This window comes from Leptidea sinapis, chromosome 7 (assembly GCF_905404315.1).
Source record: "Leptidea sinapis chromosome 7, ilLepSina1.1, whole genome shotgun sequence".
In the NCBI taxonomy this organism is placed as follows: Eukaryota; Metazoa; Arthropoda; class Insecta; order Lepidoptera; family Pieridae; genus Leptidea; species Leptidea sinapis.
Window position 1 is genome coordinate 11,513,572 of NC_066271.1, and position 25,589 is coordinate 11,539,160.

Consider the following 25,589-nt stretch of genomic DNA (forward strand, 5'->3'; position numbering starts at 1 on the left):
AGTAAAGAACCTACTCTACTCAAATACAAAAGCAACAAAAGAGAAAATAATTAATTATATTAATACACATATGTATTTTGATATTTATTATAAAGTTTAAATATATACTTGTATACATGAATAATGAATATTCAATGAATATTTTATTTTATTTAAAAATAATCTCATACTATAAATAAAGTTGTTAAAATTAAAAAAAAATAAACAATCGGTGTTAGTTAATGCTAGACATTATAGAAATCAGTATTTTTTTTATGGAAATAAGGGGCGAGACGAGCAGGATGTTCAGCGGATGCTAATTGATATGCCCTACCCATTGCAATGCAATGCCGCTCAGGATTCTTGAAAAACCCAAAATTTCTGAGCGGCAATACAATTGCGCTCGTCGCCTTGAGACATAAGATGTTAAGCCTCATTTGCACAGTAATTTCACTAGCTACGACGCCCTTCAGACCGAAACACAGTAATGTTTACACATTACTTGCTTCACGGCAGAAATAGGCGCCGTTGTGGTACCCATAATTTAGCCAGCTTCCTGTGCAAAGGAGCCTCCCACTGGTAAATCAGTATCTGCTTACTATTTTCTTAAATTTGCACTAGAACTGACTCTCTAATAAATGGAAAATAGCAAACAACCCATTATTTTTTGTTAGTGTCAACTATCGAAATTTATTCAAATAAAACAAATCTCAAAACTATACAATAGTACTATGATTGCTTTAAATTGAAACTATCATTACGGGGAAGTGTACCAAGAATACTGGCAACATTTCCGCGTTGAATAGCTAGGCTGATCCGTTGACCGAAATAGCTGCCAGAATTTCGGTTGCCACTTGCCAGTAGCCTTATCGAGGCGTACATACTGCGCGCGACTGGGCCTCACGGGCCAAGTGTGTCGACACCAAACAGCACAAGATAAGACTCACTGAGACTGACATATTTGCGACGCTTGCTGTCTTCGGCAATCGAAACAGCAGCCCCAGCACTAACTAACGGAACTTGAACATGAGAAGGAGCCAGAGTGTCGACGCAAGTCGTGTCCTACACCAGCGCCCTTCCCCGTGCCCAAGCCACCAGGGTCATTACGTTAGGACGCTTGATATAGGGGCGGTTAATACCATGTGGCTTTAGAGCCACACCTGGTTTATTAAGAGCGGCAAATGCCCTGCGGATAACTTCATTAATGCTGGCGTGACGACTGATACGGCCTGCCGATTTTACTGTCAACACATCCTAACTACTCAAGGTCGCCTGAAGGTCGCAAGACTGAAGACTTTGAAGTCACACACCGTCATGTACCCCTTGTTATGTACAACAGTACAACAGCCTGTATGCACGCGGGCCGTCACTCGGGGCTGTTTATGCGCTCCGAGCGCGCTCAATAGATATGGCGAACGAACGAATGCTTACCTAGTTCCTCGCCTAATTAATGAATTACCCACTGATGTACAGAACTGTATAAATCCTCGTAATATTAAGAAAAAACTCAAATCACACTTTATAAGTCACTTAAAATAAATATATTTACACAATTTATCTAACTGGCACTAAAGTTCTGTAGTTAATGTACCTAGATTTAACTCTTTGTTAGCATATATTACAAACCCGTGTGGTTTTCTGTTGCTAGCTTTAAGTATTTTATTTTGTAAACTTTAATGTAAATAAATAAATAAAAAAAATGTAGCTATAAACGAAAGCGATAACTTTATTAATTTAGGTTAAAGAGATGACAGTCATGAAAGTCAATTAAAAGTCATACTTATTGAGCGTTGAGGTTGATGAGAGCCGCGAAAAACGTCATGAAGCTATTCGTAAATAGGCTTTGACATGGGGAGAAGTAGTGATAAGAAACTCCCCAGCCCAACTTTCAAATCATATTAACTGTATTGGTTAGTGTTATTAGTACAATAATTACAATTTTAGGTGGCCTGCGCAGAACCAGACAAGACTAATGCATTAATTAATAATCTTTTTTATAATAATAACTTTTATATAATCTGATATACTATATCAAGCTTTCTTTGTCAAAATAGCTTTATTATTTCATGAATTTGTGTTCAGAAAGTTCTAATATGTCTGCAAGTTGAAGAACATCTCTAGTATACAGTAACATGAATATATATGTTATACTAGCTGACCCAGCAAACGTTGTATTGCCGATATTAAAATCGCGATACAAAAGTAACTGTTGATCGTAGATGGGTGAAAATTTGAAGTTGTATGTATTTTTAATGCTGAATCATAATCAAATAAATTAAAAAAAATATGTAAAAAAAATTGGCGTGGACCACCCTAAACATTTAGGGGGATGAAAAATACATGTTGTCCGATATATTGGAAGATACAACAACCGATTTAGATTGACAATTCGTAAAGTTTGAACTTTTCATAAAAAAAAAAGTAAACAGATATTGCGTTGTTTCAGTATATGCATATTTGTAGTTCAATTAAATACAAAATGCTCACAACATACTTGTATATAATTTTTTTTTACGGTGTGTGTGGATTGATGCATATACTGTACTCAATAACTCTTGTTTTTTGATTTCCGTAGCCAAATGGCAAAAACGGAACCCTTATGGATTCGTCATGTCTGTTTGTCCGTCCGTCCGTCACAGCCACTTTTTTACGAAACTATAAGAACTATACTGTTGAAACTTGGTAAGTAGATGTATTCTGTGAGCCGCATTAAGATTTTAACACAAAAGTAGAAAAAAAAATTTTGGGAGTTCCCCATACTTAAAACTAAAACTCAAAATTTTCTTTTCATCAAACACATACGTCTATGTTTATCTATGGATAGGTCTTCAAATACGATATTCAGGTTTGCAAAATCATTATTTTCTAAAATGAATAGTTTGTGCGAGATACACACTTCCAAAGTGGTAAAATGTGTGTCCCCCCCTGTAACTTCTAAAATAAGAGAATGATAAAACTAAAAAAAATATATGATGTACATTACCATGCAAACTTCCACCGAAAATTGGTTTGAACGAGATCTAGTAAGTAGTTTTTTTAATACGTCTAAAATCGCAAACCTACAAGAACTTTAATATTATGTTACTTGCTGATACAGAATCCTTCATAGGCGAGACCGACTCGCACTTGGCCGCTTTTTACATTTACTTTTTTGAATTACTCGTGTAAGTCATTACTTTTAAATATTTAACGTTTGAGTATTTTTGTTGTGTCACTCTAAATATTGTAATTGAAATGATTTGTAAAACCAAGATGCTGTTAATGTTGATTCAAAAGACTGGCAATGAGTTTCTTGGCACTTCTTCGCAATTAAACTCAACCTTTTGCGAGGTGGCGGTTGAATGTAAAGAGAAAAGAAAACTTGACATTCATTAGTGTCAATATCCTTGACCTACATGGACAACGTAATTTGGATTTGAATACTAAAATTTACAACATTGACGTTTATAAGTGTAATTTCACATAAATATTTTTTAAGTGTAAGCTTACTTACTAATTTATACTCCAAATAAGTAAAAAGCACAAATACCTTTTAGCCCTCATCATAGCCCATCCTTAATTAGTCATAATCATGGCACCCGTTCGATGACATCAGGCAAACTTGAAGTACCAAGAGTAAACAATTACTTTGGCGATAGAACTCTAAAGAAAAGAATACCATATCTGCTTAATAGTTTGCCAGACGACATCCGACGGGAACCAAACATAAATAAAGTTAAAAAACTATTGAATCAATATTTATTGTTGCAGTAACTTTTGTAATATAGGCTTTAAGATTTATTTTATTAGACACGCTCGATCCTGTAGACAAACTGTGTAAACAGTTTTACAGGAGTTTGTATTATTTTAAGAAGAAACTGTATACTTATAAATAAATAAATAAAAAATAAAATAAAAATAAGATGACGGGAATTGGCAATCACTCAAAACTTTAAAAATTAGTTACTCCCAAGCACACAGCCAGTCCGAGGTTCGAGTCTTCTAAAGAGACGCCCCGCGACTGTAAGTCTATTATCACTTTGGGACGGGACGACGAGTTCCAGGTCAACCTGGAACTCCAGGTCAAGGATATTGACACTAATGAATGTCAAGTTTTCTTTTCTCTTTACATTCACCGCCACCTCGCAAAAGGTTGAGTTTAATTGCGAAGAAGTGCCAAGAAACTCATTGCCAGTCTTTTGAATCAACATTAACAGCTTCATGGTTTTACAAATCATTTCAATTACAATATTTAGAGTGACACAACAAAAATACTCAAACGTTAAATATTTAAAAGTAATGACTTACACGAGTAATTCAAAAAAGTAAATGTAAAAAGCGGCCAAGTGCGAGTCGGTCTCGCCTATGAAGGATTCTGTATCAGCAAGTAACATAATATTAAAGTTCTTGTAGGTTTGCGATTTTAGACGTATTAAAAAAACTACTTACTAGATCTCGTTCAAACCAATTTTCGGTGGAAGTTTGCATGGTAATGTACATCATATATTTTTTTTAGTTTTATCATTCTCTTATTTTAGAAGTTACAGGGGGGGGGACACATTTTACCACTTTGGAAGTGTGTATCTCGCACAAACTATTCATTTTAGAAAAGAATGATTTTGCAAACCTGAATATCGTATTTGAAGACCTATCCATAGATAAACATAGACGTATGTGTTTGATGAAAAGAAAATTTTGAGTTTTAGTTTTTAGTGGGGAACTCCCAAAATTTTTTTTTCTACTTTTGTGTTAAAATCTTAATGCGGTTCACAGAATACATCTACTTACCAAGTTTCAACAGTATAGTTCTTATAGTTTCGTTAAAGTGGCTGTGACGGACGGACGGACAAACAGACATGACGAATCCATAAGGGTTCCGTTTTTGCCATTTGGCTACGGAAATCAAAAAACAAGAGTTATTGAGTACAGTAGATGCATCAATCCACACACACCGTAAATAAAGGTATGTACACGTATGATGTGAACATTTCGTATTTCATTGAATTACAAATATGCATATAGTGATACAAATGATTTAAGTTTTCTTTAGTGTTAATTCCGCCAATATTTGTTTTTAAACTCAAGACTTGAGTCTCGTGTCAGATTTTGGCGAGACAAAACGTCCTGAGGATGCCTTGTGTAGAGGCGAAACACGTGTCGAATTGTTTTAAAAACAAATATTGGCGGAATTAACACTAAAGAAAACTTAAATCATTTGTATAATTATGGATTTCCGCAATAGTGAAACAACGCAACATCTCTTCACTTTTTATTTATGAAAACTTAAAACTTTACGAATTGTCAATCTAAATCGGTTGTTGTATCTTTCCTATATATATAATATATATATCCATCTTACTATATATTATCTACTAGAGATGTTCTTCTACTTGCAGACATATTAGAACTTTCTGAACACAAATTCAAGAAATAATAAAGCTATTTTGACAAAAAAGGCTTGATATAGTATATCAGATTAAATAAAAGTTATTATTATAAAAAAGATTATTAATTAATGCATTAGTCTTGTCTGTAAGTAAAATTAGTAAAATTGTAATTATTCTACTAATAACACTAACCAATACAGTTAATATGATTTGAAAGTTGGGCTGGGGAGTTTCTTATCATTACTTCTCCCCATGTCAAAGCCTATTTGCGAACTGATATAGCTTCGTGACGTTTTTCGCGGCTCTCATCAAGCTCAACGCTCAATAGTATGACTTTTAATTAACATTCATGACTGTCATCTCTTTAACCTAAATTAATAAAGCTATCGCTTTCGTTTATAGCTAATTTTTTTTTAATTTATTTATTTATTTACATTAAAGTTTACAAAATAAATACTTAAAGCTAGCAACAGAAAACCACACGGGTTTGTAATATATGCTAACAAAGAGTTAAATCTAGGTACATTAACTACAGAACTTTAGTGCCAGTTAGATAAATTGTGTAAATATATTTATTTTAAGTGACTTAAAAAGTGTGATTTGCGTTTTTTCTTAATATTACGAGGATTTATACAGTTCTGTACATCAGTGGGTAATTTATTAATTAGGCGAGGAACTAGGTAAGCATTCGTTCGTTCGCCATATCTATTGAGCGCGTTCGGAGCGCATAAACAGCCCCGAGTGACGGCCCGCGTGCATACAGGATGTTGTACTGTTGTACATACAAGGGGTACATGACGGTGTGTGACATCAGAGTCTTCAGTCTTGCTACCTTGAGTAGTTAGGATGTGTTGACAGTAAAATCGGCAGGCCGTATCAGTCGTCACGCCAGCATTAATGAAGTTATCCGCAGGGCATTTGCCGCTCTTAATAAACCAGGTGTGGCTCTAAAGCCACATGGTATTAACCGCCCCTATATCAAGCGTCCTAACGTAATGACCCTGGTGGCTTGGGCACGGGGAAGGGCGCTGGTGTAGGACACGACTTGCGTCGACACTCTGGCTCCTTCTCATGTTCAAGTTCCGTTAGTTAGTGCTGGGGCTGCTGTTTCGATTGCCGAAGACAGCAAGCGTCGCAAATATGTCGGTCTCAGTGAGTCTTATCTTGTGCTGTTTGGTGTCGACACACTTGGCCCGTGAGGCCCAGTCGCGCGCAGTATGTACGCCTCGATAAGGCTACTGGCAAGTGGCAACCGAAATTCTGGCAGCTATTTCGGTCAACGGATCAGCCTAGCTATTCAACGCGGAAATGTTGCCAGTATTCTTGGTACACTTCCCCGTAATGATAGTTTCAATTTAAAGCAATCATAGTACTATTGTTGTTGAGTTAGTACCTATGTCTTTTATTTATATGTACATGCTTTAACAACATGATCCCAGAAAATGTACTCAACAAATGTGTTACGAAATTCAAAAGAATTGTTAACGTTTGTGTGGGAATGGTTACTATAACATAAAAGATTTACTTAATGATACCACAGACTGGTAATGGAGCGAACGCCCTCTAAAATTTTATTGTACTACTTAATATATTGTAACTAAATTAAGTAAAGAAGCCCGCTGAGTTTGTTGCGCCCGTTCTTCTCACGTCTGAGGCATACTTTTACGAATGGGTGGTATTGACGTTCAATAAGTTATCTATATATATAAAAATCAATTGCTGTACGTTAGTCTCGCTAAAACTCGAGAACGGTTGGATTTGGCTAATTTTGGTCTTGAATTATTTGTGGAAGTCCAGAGAAGGTTTAAAGGGTTTGTATAAATATGAAAATACTCGGAATTAAATAAAAACAACAATTTTGTTTTTCCTTTGGTGTGCCCCCGTCGTTCAGAAATCAAATTGAAAGAATAGTTTAAAATGAATAGCCGATTAGAATAATTATATCTTTCTAAATTTCTCAGGAGGTAAATAAAAATTAATTTTAGCTAGCTATAGTTGGTAGACTAACTACAGTTGTTAACTATCTATCAGATTATTTTTATGTAGATTGATAAGTATTAAGTTTTGTCACAAATTAAATTTCTGAACGCAAACATTTTTATTTGTCATTTGACAACAAACTATATTATGTAGATTGATAAATCTTAAGGTTTGTCAAAAAATAAAATTTCATATCCTAATCGCACCACAAAACAAAATAAAAAATAGAGTTTATCAGAAAGCTTTAAAATGATTAACGCACTATATCATAACTGTGTCAATATCAAATTGAAACCCTATAAATAGCCAGTATCTTAGGAAAACTCTGTTTTGTAAGTAAACAACACCATGTGTTAAACAAAAATAATAATAAATTTCATTCATACCGAGCATTTTATCATTTGTTTTAAAAAAAAAAGATTGCTTTTGTTTGTTTAAAGTTTATTTTATACAAAAGTCTAGGTCTTTTATTTATCCCTTGAGGCAGTACGAAGTCTGCCAGGTCAACTAGTTCTAAATAAAAATATTTTAATTTGAGACGACATGGGTACCTCAGAATAGTGCTAAGGTTACTAAAAATTCTCCAAGTATCCTGTGTTTCTACTGGCGTTGATGGAGAATATGAAACAAACCCGCAATCTAATAAAATGTTTTTGTTTTATGAAAATAAGTGACGAGACGAGCAGGACGTTTAGTTGATGGTAATTGAGACGCGCTGCCCATTCACTCAAAAAGTCTGAATGGCACTACAATTGCGCTCGTCACCTGGACTCAGTAGCCAGTTATTTCACTAGCTACGGCGCCCTTCAGACCGAAACATAATATTGCTTATACATAACTGCTTCAAGGCAGAAATAGGCGCCGTTGTGGTACCCGTAATCTAGCCGGCACCCTGTGCAGAGGAGCTTCCCATTGGTAAATGAAATGTTAACAATTACAATAAAATTCGGCTTCAAAGAGAAAGTATTAATGCTAGACTCATCTTCAGATCTGTCGCATGACCCACATTGACATGTGTATGTAACGCGGCGATACATTTAAAAAAAATAACCGAAGATGAGCCATTCTTCATTCGGTTCCCGCGCAGAAACGTCGTGAATTATGAAGCTGTTAATGTTATTTTTCACAACGATCAGTTTGTGCGGCTCAGACGTATTTATAAATCATTTGGAGTTTTACAATCGCACGCGGCCTTCTAAATCGTATAGTTTTTCGTCTAGTTATTTCAATAATAATAATGCTATTTCGAAGCCGGGTAAGGGAAGGTTTCAGTGCGGTACAAGAACGGTAGATTTTACTTTGAGGAGAGGGAAAATTGTTGGAGGTTCCGAAGCGCCTTATGGCGCTTTCCCATGGCAGGTATGTTGTTTTTTAACTATCATTTTTAATTATTTTATTTAACTAAAGATAAAACTTCCAAATATATCGTTATTTAATTTATTAGTAGCAGAGAATAAAATCTCTTTATAATCGTTTAGTACTTTGGTCATCAGCGATTTTCTGTCACTCTGATAGATTGACTCTGTTAAAAATAACGCCGAAGAAATGGCTGTATGGACGTAAACCCTTTGCCTGTCCTAATATTGGATGAGAAAAACAAAAAAAAAATCTTTTTAAAGTAATGTAAACAATGACTAACGGCCGTTTTCAATAAGCTTATTATCTTTAGTTTAACTTACTAGAGGTAGACAAATCCATCCTTTTACGCTTACTTACATTTCAATAACCTATCGTCTAACATCTAACCTGTATTGGACATAACTATGGATAGATAAGATCTTGTTATTAAAAGGTGACAGCAATTTATCCGTAACTAGAGATACGTTATTGAAAACGGCCGTTAATTATTAATTGGTAGCGTCTTACATAATTTAAAGATCTAGGTAGAGTATCTAGCTGTTAGGCAACGCATGACAACAGGCCACGTTTATTAGTTTGGTGTGCGTGACACCTATTTTAATATTATAATTTCATTGGGGTGACAGCTACGTCTTACACTCGCGATAAGTTACTTTGTTTATGTGTGCGTGACTTGCTGAAAATAAAGGCTAGCCTTAGATTACGCTCCAACGCTATATACCGCAGGCGCAGTCGCAAAGTGCGGCAACTCTTACAACGCCCAAATGGGCGTACTCGAGCCATCTCGAACAATGTGTGACGTGCCACATGTTCTGTTATACTTTTCTAATAATTGAAATAAAATTCCAGGTTTCGTTCAAAAAAGCCCGTCACTATTCGCCTAGGTGACTCCAGGGCCGGATTTAGAGAGTCCCGGGCTTAAACAATTATCTCTTTGCAATACTTTTTTAGCGTTTAATCTTTATCTACAGTACTTTGTACAAAAATGATTAAATTAAACACTTGCGGAACCGATGCTGTTGTCTCAATTGAAAAAAAAAAATTTTTCGGGAACAATTTAGTCCATCGGGAATGTGTAATCTTATTTGACTAGTTAAAAATGAAACACAAACGTATTTCTGAATTATCATACCCTTCAACTATCGTTCCTTGTTTCAAATTCAAATATTATTCAATACTAGCTGACCCAGCAGACTTTATAAAGCCTCAATCGATTAATAAAATACTTAAACTTTTTGAAACTTAAAACAAACAAAAGGAATCCTTTTTTATAAAAAACAAATGAAAAAATGCTCGGTACGAATGAAATTTTCTTATTGTTTTCGATTAATTACACTCGATATTTCTTACTTACAAAACAGAGTTTTCCTGAATTACTCGCTATTTTTAAGGTTTCAATTTGGTATTGACACACAGTTATGATACAGTCTGTTAATCAATTGAAGGCTTTAATAAACTTTTTGTTTTGTTTTGTTGGTGCGGTTAGGTTCAGAAATTTTATTATTGGACAAAACTTAAGATTTATCAATCTACATAAAAATAATCTGATATATAGTTGACAACTGTAGTTAATCTACCTAGTTACCTAAAATTAAGTTTATTTTTTTACTTCCTGAGAAAGTTAGAAAAGATTTAAAAATTCTAATTAGTTTTAAACTATTATTTTAATTTGATTTCTGAAGGACATATCAAATAAAAATCGAATTTTTTTTTTATTTACTTCTGAGGATTTTCATATTTATTCACCTTTTAAACCTTCTCTGGACTTCCACAAGTAATTCAGGACTAAAATTAGCCAAATCGGTCCAGCTGTTCTCGAATTTTAGCGAGTCTAACGAACAGCAATCCATTTTTATATATATAGATAGATAGATAGACTAGCTGACCCGACAGACTTTGTTCTGTAGGTATATATATAATACATAAAATAATGTCTCTAATGAATTTGTCAATAGTATATCATAACATCAAGAATTATTTCGTAAAATATGGCACCCTGTTGTTGTAATGAAATTGTTTCTGCTGTCAAACCGAGAATAGAATTAGAATCATTTCCAAACCCAGACACTAAAGAGCGTAAAGGATCTTGTTGTTGGGGCAAATGGTGGCAATTTTATTTGCCTCCAGCACAATATTATCTACTAGATTCATCACTGTATTTTAACGCCTTACAATATTTACAAATTATTGTCATTTCCCCAATTGTTACAGATTTTTCGGCACAATAATAAACTTAATATTTATCAATCTACATAAATAATCTGATAGATAATTAACAACTGTAGTTAATCTACCAACTATAGTTAGCCAAAATTCAGTTTACTTTTTACCTCCTGACAAAGTTAGAAAGATATAAAAATTCTAATTAGTTCGATTTCTGAACGATGGAACACATCAAAGGAAAATCAAAATTGTTGTTTTAATTTAATTCAGAGTATTTTCATATTTATTTACCTTTTATAACATACTCTTACCTTTAATCAGTCTATCTCTTACTTGAGATAAAAATCGTAGCTATCGTTGACTTTTCTGTCCCAATAAACTTATCATAGGTAACTCACCTTATCCGTACACGCTGTCTGTCAATGGTACGATGTATAGCTTACCAGCGATAGAAGTTTGCATGGAAATTGCAATTCACGCGTCCGAATATAAGGCGATAAGAATGACTTATCGGGTATATTGGAACAGCTTAAGATTATTGACAGCTAATTACTGACAGTAGAATGTAGTAATCTATTTCAATCTGTAGATAGTATATTGGGAACGGCCGTATGCCTAGTACCGTAATTGTGGCAGTTATCGACGCTTTAAGGGGGTTGCTTAGTTTGACCAAGTATGCAACACATAAAAAACATTGTGTGATTTTTAATGATGAAATGTTGAATATTAACAGATATATAATCAATAAAAGTTATATTGCTTTTATTTGTGTCAATGTTACCTATCAAAAGATAAAAAAAATAATTGTTTAAAACATTGTGTCAGTATTCGACACCACAACTTCAGAAATGGACCACCCGTAATCGACACACATCAGTAATGAACACCCAATGGAAGAATTGATATTTTGTACTTTGCACGTTGCTTTGTTCAAAATAAATCATAAGACGACATACGTTCACCAACCCGTATGCCAAGCATGACAATTATGGCAAAAACTCTTTTCGATAGCCCAGCAGTGGACATTGGCATGTGATAATAGATTAAGAAATTATAAACAGAAAAATAAAGTGCTAGTCATGAACATCCAGTTGTCATTACTGAAAAAAAAATACAGATTTCAATGATAAATCGATTTGTCTTATTAAAAAGAAAGATATGAAATCAGCAACAAAAATTTGTTCTTTTTTTATGAAAATAAGGGATGAGACGAGCAGGACGTTCAGCTTATGGTAATTGATACGCCCTACCCATTACAATGTAGTGCCACTCAGGATTCTTCAAAACCACAAAAATTCTGAGCGGTACTACAATTGCGCTCGTCACCTCGAGACATAAGATGTTAAGTCTCATTTGCCCAGTGATTCCACTAGCTACGGCGCCCTTCAGACCGAATCTTTTCAATATAAAACATAAAAGCTCTATACCAAGGAAAGCATAATATGTAAAACAAACAAAGAACTAGACTAACTATTCCCTTAGTAATTTACAATTTTTCGAGAAGTCGGTGGTTTCTAAAACCCCGTCATTTGTATACAGCATTTCAAAATTGATTGACACTGTTGTCAAAATACCAATATTAATGTTGTTTGGACGTAATGTGGTATTGTCAGTATAAAAGTATAAATCCTGCTTATTATTTTAATAGAAAAAAAAATACCGTCGATAACTACCTCAGTGTCGAAGACCGACACACTTATTATAAGTTTATATCTGTTCCTGGTGTTAACATGACCCCCCTAACATGAATACTTATATGGAACTTATATCTTTTGGACTTGACCATATGTTCGCAATACAAATAATTCAGTCAATCACTGAGCTAGCGGTCCCGGGTTCGAATTCCGGTGCAAACATTTATATGATGAATATAGAAGTTGGTTACGAGTCATGGATTTAAATAAATACCTATTAATTTAAGTTTATCATGTAAAATGCTATGATATTAGGTATGGTTACTTTGGGGTAAAATCTTTTGTTTTTAAAATATTATGAATATAAATATAAAGAGGATTGTGTGGTTTTATGAAACCACGGCAAAAGTGAAACTTCTTTTCACATTATAGACAGTTAACTAAAATGTTTGAAATAATATTCCATATATAAAAATCCAGGTATAAAAATCGCTTTATCAATCTTAATTTTATACTTGGAAAATTGGAATGGTAATGTGCGAACTATAGGCGCCGCCCCACCGTCACGCAACGTGCGACACGAAGTTTTACTTTGATAAATAGTAGTTAAAATAAATAGTAGTTAAAAATGAACGAAACAACACGCTAAGTATTTATAGAAAACCGAACTAAAAATATAAAATTGATTTTGAAATTTATAATTAACATCAATTCCTGCCTTATCTATGATATATGAAGTTTATATAAATTAACAAAAATCTTTTTTTTTTTGTTAATTGAAAAATGGAATAATTTTATCAAATTAATGTATTGTTATCGGTCCTCGATAAATCTATGAAGTTTGAAATCTGGCCGCTTAAAGTGGGTGAAAATCGCACCCAAATAAGTCGGTTACAAACAAACATATATACAGGTGAAGCTAATAAAAAGCGTCTAAAAATAGAGTCCCACCAGGCGTAGGTTCATGACAATTACGCCGGTGGTTAGAACGACAGAAAGGAACTTGCACACAGTACGCTTCTGTATCTACACCTTAACTCAGTTATTTAGAGAGAGTCTATAGAGATAATGGCCAAAGCTTTTCAAGCTATCAGACCTACTAGACCGTTTACGGAAACGCCTATTGAGACAAATATTGTCGAATCAACGTGCCTCAAAACCTCGTGTCTACAAATTGTCTATCTCAGCTTTCACGAGGTTATTATTATTATCAGAACAGATGAAATGAACCTTATGTTAAAATACTAGCTGACCCAGCAAACGTTAATTTAAAACAAAATTTTTGGGGTATAAAAAATAGTTGACGATCGCTTCTCAGACCTACCAAATATATGATCTGTGGATGGAACAGAATAATATTAAAATCGCGATACAAAAATAGGTGTTTATCGTAGACGGGTGATCAAGGCCAACCCTCGACTTAGTTCTGTTCGGTTGTCAGTGGTGCAATGTATCACAGCACCAGACTCCTCAGTCATGACGGAATGACCAGAGAGTTGCACGACCTGATAGTTCAACTATGCATGACTGACTTTGATTTGTCAGTGGGTAGTGATTTAGTATTGAAAATACTAAGCAGCTAGTGGCAAGCATGACTGACTGTCTACGACTTGTCAATCAAGACACAGTCACAATAGATTCGCTTTCCTTTTCTATCTTGTTGTATCTCCGTTAGCGATGTTCTTCTTTCTCGCCTGCTTTGTTTGTTTACACGCTAGTAGATTTTAAGTTTATAAGTCTAGCTCATCTGTAGCCTCATCGCGGATAAACAGTTTTTACTTCAAAACTCGGGAAAGCAGTTCGGGTTGATTCCGGTGGCCGAATTAAACCACCGGACATTACGACAAAATACCGGCCGCATCACGTTGACGTCTGGCAATCCACAGCCGCGTATTTGCAAGAAATTTCTTGCCTCGCACAGCCACTTTGTGGCGTTGTTAACGGCTGCTGTTTTCCCGAACCAATACGACTTAGGGACCGCATCTCTTGACACCTGTTGTTGCGAACGCCATGGGTGGTTGCCTCGCTACTGGGCAACCCGTGAGCCTCTTGCCCGTTTGCCCCATCTTATATAAAAAAGCTCGGGAAATCTTCGAACAGTTCCGGAATAAATTTGTGTTTTCTAACGAGTGCTCTTTTGAGAAGGTCGCGGAATGTAGTAAAATGATCCTTGTCCAATTTCACCCCCAGAAGACGCAAGTTCGGGCATCCTGTGCTGTTTGAACGGCTAGATCACCTGGCGTTGCATAGAGTCGTCGCTTGATTGAGTGTCTTCTAACGCATTTATTACGGGGTGTATTCCGCCGTTGTAGTACCCTTATAGATTATTCTAGCAGGCATCCTGACCAATCCTTTGCTCCTGCCTCCCACTAGAAGATACACTCCAATTCTAAGTAGACCACCAAGCTTAGAGCACCTATGTCTTTTTAGGGTGCCGTACCCAAAGGATAAAAACCGGTACTAAGACTCCGCTGTCAATCCATCTGTCTGTCGGTCTGTCACCAGGCTCTGCTCATCTCTTAAACTGTGATAGTTAGACAGTTGGAATTTTTACAGACGATTTATTTCTGTTGCCGCTATTACAAATAAAAAACAGAATTAAATAAAGGGAGTTTTTTTGCCGTTTTTATAGGTAATGGTACTGAGCCCTTCGTGCCCGAGTCCAACTCGCACTTGGCCGCTTTTTTAATGTTAATCATTAAGTGCGCCAAACGTTTGACAGGTCGGCCATGTTTAACGTCCAACTTTCACTTGTGAGTGACATTTCAATAAACGTCTTTTAGGAATCACAAGAAGATTACAATACATTGTTATGTAAGTCAGAGTACATTGTGTGAGGGTTTTTGGTATTTTAAATACGACTAAAGTAGCATTATAAGCAGATATATTGTTTGACCCATATACTTGAAATGACGACTCATATAGCCGAATGGTTAGTGACCCTGACTACTAAGCTACAGGTCCCGGGTTCGAATCCCGATAGGTGCAATCATTTATATAATGAATATGGATGTTTTTTTCCGAGCTATGGTATTTATGTGTATTTATGTATGTTTAAGTAAGTAATTGTATTAAATATATCGTTGTCTTGTACCCATTAGTACAGGCTATGCCTAGTTTGGGGCAAGTTAATTTGTGTAAAACTGTAAAAAAAAACTTTGGCGTACAGAGAAACAAAGCATTCAAGAGAGATACCTTCTCTAACAGCAAGATAAATTCGAATTCATATTCAAAAAAATATTTATTCGCTGTAAAACTGTGTATGTTATTTAGTGTAAGTCATGATGAACTACAAAAGTTACAATAGCTTTCAAATTCAAGAGTATATTCCAATACATCCAATACACAATAGCTTTCAAATTCAAGAGTATATTCCAATACATCCAATACACAATAGCTTTCAAATTCAAGAGTATATTCCAATACATCCAATACACAATAGCTTTCAAATTCAAGAGTATATTCCAATACATCCAATACACAATAGCTTTCAAATTCAAGAGTATATTCCAATACATCCAATACACAATAGCTTTCAAATTCAAGAGTATATTCCAATACATTTAGAAACATTAATCCCAACTATCTTTATCATTCAATAAACATTCACGTTATGCCTTAGATGTTAATGTATTTTTTATGATACATTTAATTTTTTTAATTGGATATATTTTTACATCATTTGGGAGTTTATTATAAAATATAACACAGTCCGGATGTATAAAATATAACAGATAGAAATGGTAAGCGAATTATTTTCATTAAAAAAAATCTACTGTGACTGTAACCGATTTTGATTGGCAAGTCAGCAAGTAAACATCCAGCCACGCTTGGCATTAGCACAATAACAGAAGAGTACTTTAACTTCATACTAGAGCGCCCCACGCACGCACACATACACATGATTTACACGACCGGTAAGCAATCTTGGGAAGACAGAACCATTGAGTGCCACGACCTACGCCACCTGGTCGCTGTCCGAGTTAAATTAGCCGCGCCGCGCCGTTCGTGTGGTTAGTCTTTTACGGCCGTTCCCAATATTCATATCTCTTACTTTACTCTTAATCGTAACTATCGTTGACTTTTCTGTCCCAATAAACTTACCGACGGTAACTCACCTTATCCGTGCAAGCTGTCTGTCAATGAGACGACGAAATAATGACTTATCGGGTATATTGGGACAGCTTCAGATTATTGATAGCTAATTACTGACATTAGAAGGTAGTAATTTATCTCTATCTGTAGATAGTATATTGGGAACGGCCGTTAGTATGTACCAACCCTAGCGCTCCGCCCAGACGTAGGGATAAATTTCAAGGAGAGCGCTGAGTTTCTTGCGGCCGTTATTCTCAGATCTGAAGCATACTTTTTCGAATGGATGGTAGTTTTTTTAAAATTCATATTTGGAATAAAAATATTTGAAATTGAATTTATCCACGTTTTGGGGTTGAGCAGGTTATCAACTGTAAAGTAGATCCTGTAGATGGAGCCACAACCGGAGCCAGAACAAGACACACCAGGATTTTTGAACGATACGTCAATTGAACGTTTAACTCAGTGGAAGAGCGCTCGGACGGAACCCGAGAGATCGCGGGTTCGAGTACCGCATCGTTCATAAATTTTGGTTACAAATTCGATTTAATTAATCCCAGAAGTGAGGGTTATTACTTTAAAAATAATCAATCTTTATAATGTAGTGGACGACTGCGTGATGAACGCGCCAATAATATAGTCGATGCCATGGCGATGGAATCCCTACGCTATGAATCCTTAATAATATAGTGGACACTATAGCCATAGAACCGTAAATAATATAGGAGGATATTCGCGATGGATATATAAATAATATAGTGGATGACATCGTGATGAAAGCGCCAATAATATGGTGATGGAATCCCTTCGCTATGAATCCTTAATAATCTAGAGGACACCATAGCAATGGAAACCCCAATAATATACTGAACGCCATCGCGACGTGAGCCCAATACCGTACCGGGTTCCATCGCGATGAAAACCAAAACAATATTTTTCATACGAAGATGAATGAGATACAGAGATAAAATTGTTTACTATGATTATTATGTATCGGCAGTAATACGACTCGATCGATCAAACCGCACTTGTCCCAAGACTTATACATTTGATGTATCATTTTCAGGTAGAGATACAGATGTTGGATCCAGACAAGTTGACCTTCGACCACCACTGCGGCGGCGCTGTTATACAAGAGAGATTGGTGCTGTCGGCAGCTCATTGCTTCGATAAGGTAAGTAGCATCTGAAAGAGGCTATTAACGGTATTTGTAAAGCGGGTCCTAACCTTCGCAAGGATATTGCAAGGGATGTATGGTTGAAGAAAAAAAAATTTTAACGAAAAAAATAACCGACTTTAAAAACACTATTTCAAAACAATAGATATAATATGCATGCAAAGTATAAAAATAATTGCGTATTTTTATACAATCTAATTAATCGTTTGGCGCGATAATGAGTCAAATTTAAGACTTTTATGGTTTTCTCATGGGTGCAACTGTCAAATCTGGACCACATTACAATGGGACCACAAGGGAAGCACCAGACATACCGACGAATTGAGAACTTCCTCTTTTTTTGAAGTCGGTTAAATATTGTTTGGTGTGTAATAATGTACGCACGTCTGAAGAGATAACTCTTTGATATAGGAAAACAAAAAAAAGCACCCCCATGAAGGGTTCCGTAGCGGCAAGAAACAAAATATAACAGTTATGCAGAAAGGAAAATGGTATTAAATTATTTAAATGGAAAAGGCAAAAAATCTTTGCTCAAAATCATACAGTGCAAATGAGCTCTCATCATTTATACGTATTACAAAAAATTACTTATAAGTATACATCATATATTTATTTTAGTTTTATCATTCTCTTATTATTTAGAAGTTACACATTTTACCACTTGGAAGTGTCTCTCGCGCAAACTTTATGATATTCAGTTTAAAAAAAAATTATATTAGAAACCTCAATATCATTTTTGAAGACCTATCCATAGACCCAACACGTACCTATGGGTTTGATGAAAAAAAAAATTGAGTATCAGTTCTAAGTATGGTGAACCCCGAAAATTTATTGTTTTTTTTTCTATTTTTGTGTGAAAATGTTAATGCGGTTCGCAGAATACATCTACTTACAAAGTTTGAACAGTATAGTTCTTATAGTTTTGGAAAAAAGTGGCTGTGAAATACTGACAGACATGACGAATCTATAAGGGTTCCGTTTTTTGCCATTTGGCTGCGGAACCCTAATAATTACAAAGTTATGGAAACGTCCGGATGATGCCCTAGATCATTTATACTTTTTATTGAGGTCGATTGTTAACCTCTACTTTGAGCAATGTACACACACTAACACAAAGTGACATACAAATCGCGAATGTTAGACGTAGCTTGTCACGCAGACTAAAGTAATAAGCATGGCCTGTTTTCATCGGTTGCCTAGCAAGAGAATCTATCTAGACGTATAACTTATCTAAGGATAATATTACAATTCACAAATCTTAATGGGTTTCTTCAGCTCTCGAGTAGTTGTAACCAGTATTATTTTGCTTTATATGCATATAATTTTTCCCAATATTAAGAGGAATCAATAATAACAGATCATTTTAAGTATAGCTCAATTATATAACGAATTACTTCCCCAGACGTCACGCCTTATCACAACAATAGCATTACAAGTTAAAACTCCATAATATTATTTAGGCTTACAAGAGAAGACGATGTTGCCAGTAAACCCCTATTTTTAGCAATGCACGCACAAATTCAAATTCAAATATTTTTATTCAAAATAGGATTCAAAATCACATATTGATCGTCAAAAACAACCACTCATTCAATATAGACTGCATCAGATCTGAGAAGAACGGGCGAATGAAACTCAGCGGGCTTTTTTTTATAAAAATAAGAATTACAATTCAAATATCGTAAAATAAACATTTATAATTAAAGAGCCCCCAGGCTTCTTCGCTTCATTCTCAGTCTGTGGTATCATTAAGAAAATCGTTTATGCTATAGTAACCTTTCCCACACAAATGTACATCATTTATATAAATTAGGAAGAGGAAGGGTCCAAGAATAGACCCTTGTGGTACCCCCACACTAACACAAATCGCGAGTGTTATACGTAGCTTGTGACGCACACTAAAGTAGTAAACCTGGCCTGTTTGCATCGGTTGTCTAGCAGCAAGAGACTATCTAGACGTATAAATTACTTAAGCTTGGTAGCACCCAACGGGCACAAGAAATCAAATACGAAAATGAATATAAATTCCAATAATAATTTTATTAACTTATTTATATAGAAGCCCCTACAATTGGATCACATCAGAATAATAGTCGGTGAGCATCGGTTGAAGATTCAGGACAAGCACGAGAACAGATTCCTGGTGGAGAAGGTGGTTCTACATCCGGAGTTTAGAAAAAGTGAGTACATACCTATGTAACTACCTAGTTTCATCACGTCATTTTAAAACGAAAACATGTTATGGACAATTTTTAAAATGAGTTAAATCACTTCTAAGATTAATTACTATACAAATTAAATTTGTAAGCAAAACTTTTTTTTATGAAAATAAGGGATGAAACGAGCAGGACGTTGAGCTGATGGTATATGATACGTCCTACCCTTTACAATGCAATGGATTCTTGAAAAACCCAAAAATTCTGAGCGGCACTACAATTATTGCGCTCGTCACCTTGAGACATATAATGTTAAGTCTCATTTGCCCAGTAATTCCACTAGCTACAGCCCCCTTCAGAGCGAAACACAATAATGCACACATATTACTGCTAAACGGCGGAAATGGGCGCCGTTGTGGTATCCATAATCTAGCCGGCATCCTGTACAAATGAGCGTCCCACTGGTACTACCACATACTAAATTTTACGATCCATGCGTCCCTCGAACGGTTGGCAGTTAGTAAGAGCGCTCGGACGGAACCCGAGAGGTCGCGGGTTCGAGTCCCGCATCGTTCATTTATCTGTTTACAAATTTATTTTGTATCTATACATAGGTGTTATTAACTAAATCGGTAGGTTTTTTTTATGGAATAGGAGGACAAACGAGCGTACGGGTCACCTGGAGTTAAGTGATCACCGCCGCCCATATTCTCTTGCAACACCAGAGGAATCACGTCAAGGTGTACGCGCTTTTTTGCTATAAAATAATTATGATAAAACGTACGGACTTATTCGTTTCTCCTCGTATCTATCCGATTTTGTTCTATGTATGAATACACCTTGCTAAGTACAATAAACAGCTAGACTCACAATCACGCTCAAAAATCGTCTGAAGTATATTTCTGCCTACGCTCAGGCAGAGTTTTCATTCAGTTGTGTTTCAACCGCGCTTTGATTACAACGCCACGCAATGTCAGTATTCAGTGAAAAACTGTCAAAATAACAGCATATACAAACTTATTAAGAGTAAATATTCCTGCCTAGTGTTCGCGTCTGCCTCGCAAGTGATTAGTGTGACTACTTCTAATGAGCGAATACAATACACTTTGTTATCTGTATAAGTTAATCTATACAACGCCGCTCAGACATTTTTTGACGACCTTTTAATAGGCGATCGGGAGTCTAGTTGTACAATCAACCCCAATGTTGCTACTAAACTGTGTAAATTGTCTTATAAAAAAAAATAATGATCCATCTCGTAAAAGAAAGATGCCAACAAAAGATTCCATTTGATTAACAACTGTATTGAAAATAAGATTCTTGATCTTTTCCAGACGGACCGCACAGTAATGACATCGCACTGATAGTCGTTGCACGCTCTGGTTCAGGGGTACAATTCAACTCGCACGTGCGACCCATCTGCCTGCCAGACCCAGAAGACACGACGGGTAAATGGTGTGCAGTCAGTGGCTGGGGCTATCAGGCAGGTACCAGAAAGTTTTTCGATTTTTTCGCCTGATTAGAAACATTTAAAACTACACTTAGAAGGTATTAACAAAATAGCAAATTAGACACGTTGTGAAAGTCACACATCGAGGATATCTCGCTCTTTTGTTTAATGTAAGAAGAGGTAAACGAACTTGCGGGACAACCGTCTTATGTAGTTATCGCCGCCCACATTCTTCATCGCCAAAGGAATCTCAAAACGTTGCTTGCTTAAGGAAGCTATTTTTGAAGGTACTGCACCGAAGCTGAAAGAAAACCGCACTGAGGAGGAACGCCCTACACCCAGATGGTGAGGATTATATCCTAATTAATGGCGTGTCATGCGACGGTGGAATTCGGCGATGGAATCAGATTAAACAGCTCTTCGGAACACTCCCCATGATTAAAGCGGTAGAAGATACACAATGAGGCGCAGACAGAGCACTGGATCTCCAACAATTCGAACAGCTCTGCGTTGCATGCGGAGAGAGCGCGCTAGAACGTGGACCTTGAAGTATTGTTGTGCTCTATTTAAGACGCCCAGCTTCTTCGAATCCTGCCTTTGCCTTCCAGATGATCGCTTAATTGGCAATCGCTAAAATTTTCAAGAACCAGTATTCCACTAGGCGAGGCATTAAGGGCAGTGCTGTCGAGCTTTTCACAAGAAATGGTATTTTTTGTGGTAAACATGTAAACTTGAGTTTTCTGGGGGTTAAGCTGGACAGTGTTAATTTTACCCCATTCCGCGACAATTTCAAGAGAGGACTCGAGAGAAGACACACGACACGACATGACAGAAGTTTCTTCCGGCAGTTTTTGTTTCTTCCCTCTTCCATAAAAAAAGGAAACGGAATCTATTGTTAATGTGACCGATTGTGATTGACAAGTCGAAAACAGTCAGGCACGCTTGGAATTAGCTCCATAGTATTTTGAATATTAAACTACTAGCTAACGTTCACATTGAAAAATCAAAATTAGTCACGTTGTCAGGTCATCGATAGGCTAGTAGGTATATTCTTAGTCTATGATTGAGGTCCTGTACTACACTACATCCTCTTACTACATACACTCTAGTCACTACTCTACTACATACACATACCATCTAAATCATCAAGACAAATTTCAAGAACCGTTATAGTGAGCATTCGCACTGACTTTATATAGACACAAAGATGTCCAATATTAGGGCAAACGAAAATAAGTTTTTATATGAATTTGAGATATCTTGCATATATTACAACTGACCCATTACGATATGTTGTGATCATTAGGTACCTGAACAATGATAATTCAGAACCCCACGTTCCACGTTCGTTACAAGTTCTGAGAAAAAATCTGAGACAGTAAATTCCTTTCTAAATAGGTGGAGAATGTAAAGATGATTTGGTCATGAAAAAGACTGATGATCTACTTTCATTACATCTACGTTGACAACAGATTTGTTGTGGGTAGTAGGTACAGTGATTGTGGGTGTAAGATACTGAAATAATGACCTAAAAATGGCCAATAGAGTGGGAATTGTATGAAAGTTAACAAAAGATAAGTTAAAAACAAACTGACTTTCACTCGTACGTATCAAGCCTTTTATACAAGCTCTCTCATGCTAAAAATCCTGCAGTGCAATTCTCTAAGCAACATGACCTCCAGCTGCAGCTCGACGCTGAGGCAGCGGCGAGTGTCAATTTCGTATTCACTAACTTCACTAACACAGTACTAGCGCAACGAAAATCTACGGCTTTGACAATCGGTATTCGCTAAGCAAAAAAACGCCTAGACTTCGACGACCGCCTCGCCCACAGCCTCGACTTGTCTTGTCAAAATCAAAAACTACTATTTTGTAGGCGTTTTGTACTTGACACTTTTTTTTTAGTAAATACTGTATCTCCAATTTTATCGTAAGAAGTACGACTATTTCAAGCATTTATGGTATGTGGGCTACTGTTTCCGCCATGTGCTCCTACTACTAAAGGTGTACTAAAGGTGTGTGTACCTATCTGCATGCATCTTTTTGCAGAATTTATAAGCTTTTCTGTGATGTTCGCGTTCTTGGAGTGACCTCGAGTTTTCAAGGTTTCTTACTCGTCAGGTACTCTTGTAGATTACACGACAACACGAGTCTCTTCTTCATCGTTAGGATGTCCAATGTAATTCGGATGTCGTGTTTGCTAAAGCTAATGACTGTCCCGGTCTCTCGAGGAGTCAATCGGGACGATAGTATAGATATCGCTTCTCTTAAATGAAGATCATAGCTTGTGAATGTTTATTTATGTCGACCATTCTCAGTTCTGCGATCATCATTAATTTTATCAATTTCAGTAGTCCAATCTACTTGTCATGTTTCTCCTCGACCAAACTATCTCCGTATAATGAAACGTTAACGATATAAATATCATCAGACAGCAACTAGAATTGAGCTTCTGAGTTTTATATTTTTACAGAGAGCACAGAAAATTTCGCGCCAGTCTTGAGAGCGGCGGCTGTTCCTGTACTGGATCTAGCTACGTGCAGAAAGGAACAAGTACTCGGTGGGAGACAACAGACAATTTTGGACTCGATGATATGTGCGGGTAGGTTTGAAACACATATGTGTAGTAGAAAATTATGCAATGATTGTAGGAAAGGTATACGAGCTTGTAAGTCAACATTTAGTACTGATAAATTAAACCAGATAAATTATACCAGTGGGAGGCTCCTTTGCACAGGATGCCGGCTTGGTTATGGGTACCACAACGGTGCCTATTTCTGCCGTGATCGTTATTACACAATACTGTGTTTCGGTCTAAAGTGCGCCGTAGCTAGTGAAATTACTCGGCAAATGAGACTTAACATCTTATGTCTTACGAGCGCAATTGTAGTACCGCTCAGAATTTTTGGGTTTTTCAAGAATCCTGAGGTACTGCATTGTAATGGACAGGGCGTATCAATTACCATCAGCTGAACGTGCTGCTCGTCTCATCCCTTATTTTCATAAAAAAAAAACAAAAGAACGGATTGCTAACCTGTTCGGAGGAGGTACACTACGAGTATACTGACTTTTATTTCAACCATAGATTACCAACTGCAAAATTATCCACAAGAAATCCACAGAAAAAAAAATGTGTTCACGGAAAAAATCAATTCTAAGACAATTTCCCTGTGTGTGACTTGGTTTCGTGCTTCCTTGTGGGGAACTATGGTCCCTAGTTAATAAAACACTCTGTATAATCTTCAAAGCAAAACCGTTGTATACTCATACCAGGATTTATTTCAGGCATTCTATCCGGAGGAGTAGACGCGTGCCGAGGTGATTCCGGTGGTCCACTTGCCTGTGTGTCTGGTAACCGCTGGCAGATCCATGGTGTGGTATCGTGGGGAGCTGGATGTGCCCGACGCAGCAGACCTGGAGTCTACACCAGAGTAGCCTCATACTTGGATTGGATCAAAAACACTTCTGCAAATTTGGGACATAGTCTAGTATAAATAAGGGTTATTTTCATTAACACTGCGTAGACGAATTGATGAACTATCTTGTGGATGATCAGCCATTGACTCTCTACTCTTTGTTAAAGCAGTTATTAGTCAAATGAGGTTTCGTTGCGTATGATATCTCCAAACTTTAAAATGACCATGAAAGTCTTTTGAGTGAAGCTCCTTCGGGATGGCAGTTTTCCTGTGGTGAGCAGCCCATATAATTTTCAACATGTGCATTAAATATCCAATCTCAAGGGCATCTATGTGTTTACGATATTATTGATGGGTCGTGCATGTTTTTTATTCATGTAACAAAATATGTTCTATAAAGCATGCCCCTAGGGGTTCTTTGGTCTAAATACACCAAGTGGTTATGATTCGTACCTATTTTGGCTTCATACAGTTCTATGTTGTCCTATTTCATTCCGACCAATAATTTATTTTGTTATAGCCACTATTTAGTATAGGTCACTGCTAAAATTGATTCCTTTCACGTATCTTATCATCACTTGCGTAGTAATCTCACGTTTCTCAGACTTGTAGTCTTCCCAAAGAGAAAAACATCATAACTACAAGTTTATGTGACGCTTTGACATCTCTATAAGAGGTTGTTCACAGCTGACCGTGTCATAGTACACGTCGTTTGATTTCTACTTCACAACCAATTTTTGTAAATTTCTCAAATCCAAACTAATTATTTTGTATTAATTAATTATTATTTGGCTTATTTTTACCCAGGTATAATATA

The 25,589-nt window shown here is 36.2% G+C and overlaps 1 protein-coding gene across 1 annotated transcript; it reads left to right on the forward strand.

Moving 5' to 3' along the window:
* Positions 1-8,421: 8,421 nt before the first annotated feature.
* On the forward strand, positions 8,422-25,299 carry LOC126965256 (putative trypsin-6). The gene is made up of 6 exons (XM_050808756.1): positions 8,422-8,684; positions 17,640-17,747; positions 19,810-19,930; positions 21,241-21,393; positions 23,830-23,958; positions 24,642-25,299. Exons 1-6 carry the CDS (start codon positions 8,427-8,429, stop codon positions 24,848-24,850), a joined length of 978 nt encoding a protein of 325 aa, XP_050664713.1. The 5' UTR covers positions 8,422-8,426; the 3' UTR covers positions 24,851-25,299.
* Positions 25,300-25,589: the final 290 nt, after the last annotated feature.

Bases quoted from the DNA above. Each gene is read 5' to 3' on its own strand.
- LOC126965256 (XM_050808756.1), top strand. From the start codon at position 8,427: ATGAAGCTGTTAATGTTATTTTTCACAACGATCAGTTTGTGCGGCTCA. The intron at 8,685-17,639 runs GTATGTTGTTTT...TATCATTTTCAG, and splicing joins ATGGCGCTTTCCCATGGCAG to GTAGAGATACAGATGTTGGA. The intron at 17,748-19,809 runs GTAAGTAGCATC...TTATTTATATAG, and splicing joins CAGCTCATTGCTTCGATAAG to AAGCCCCTACAATTGGATCA.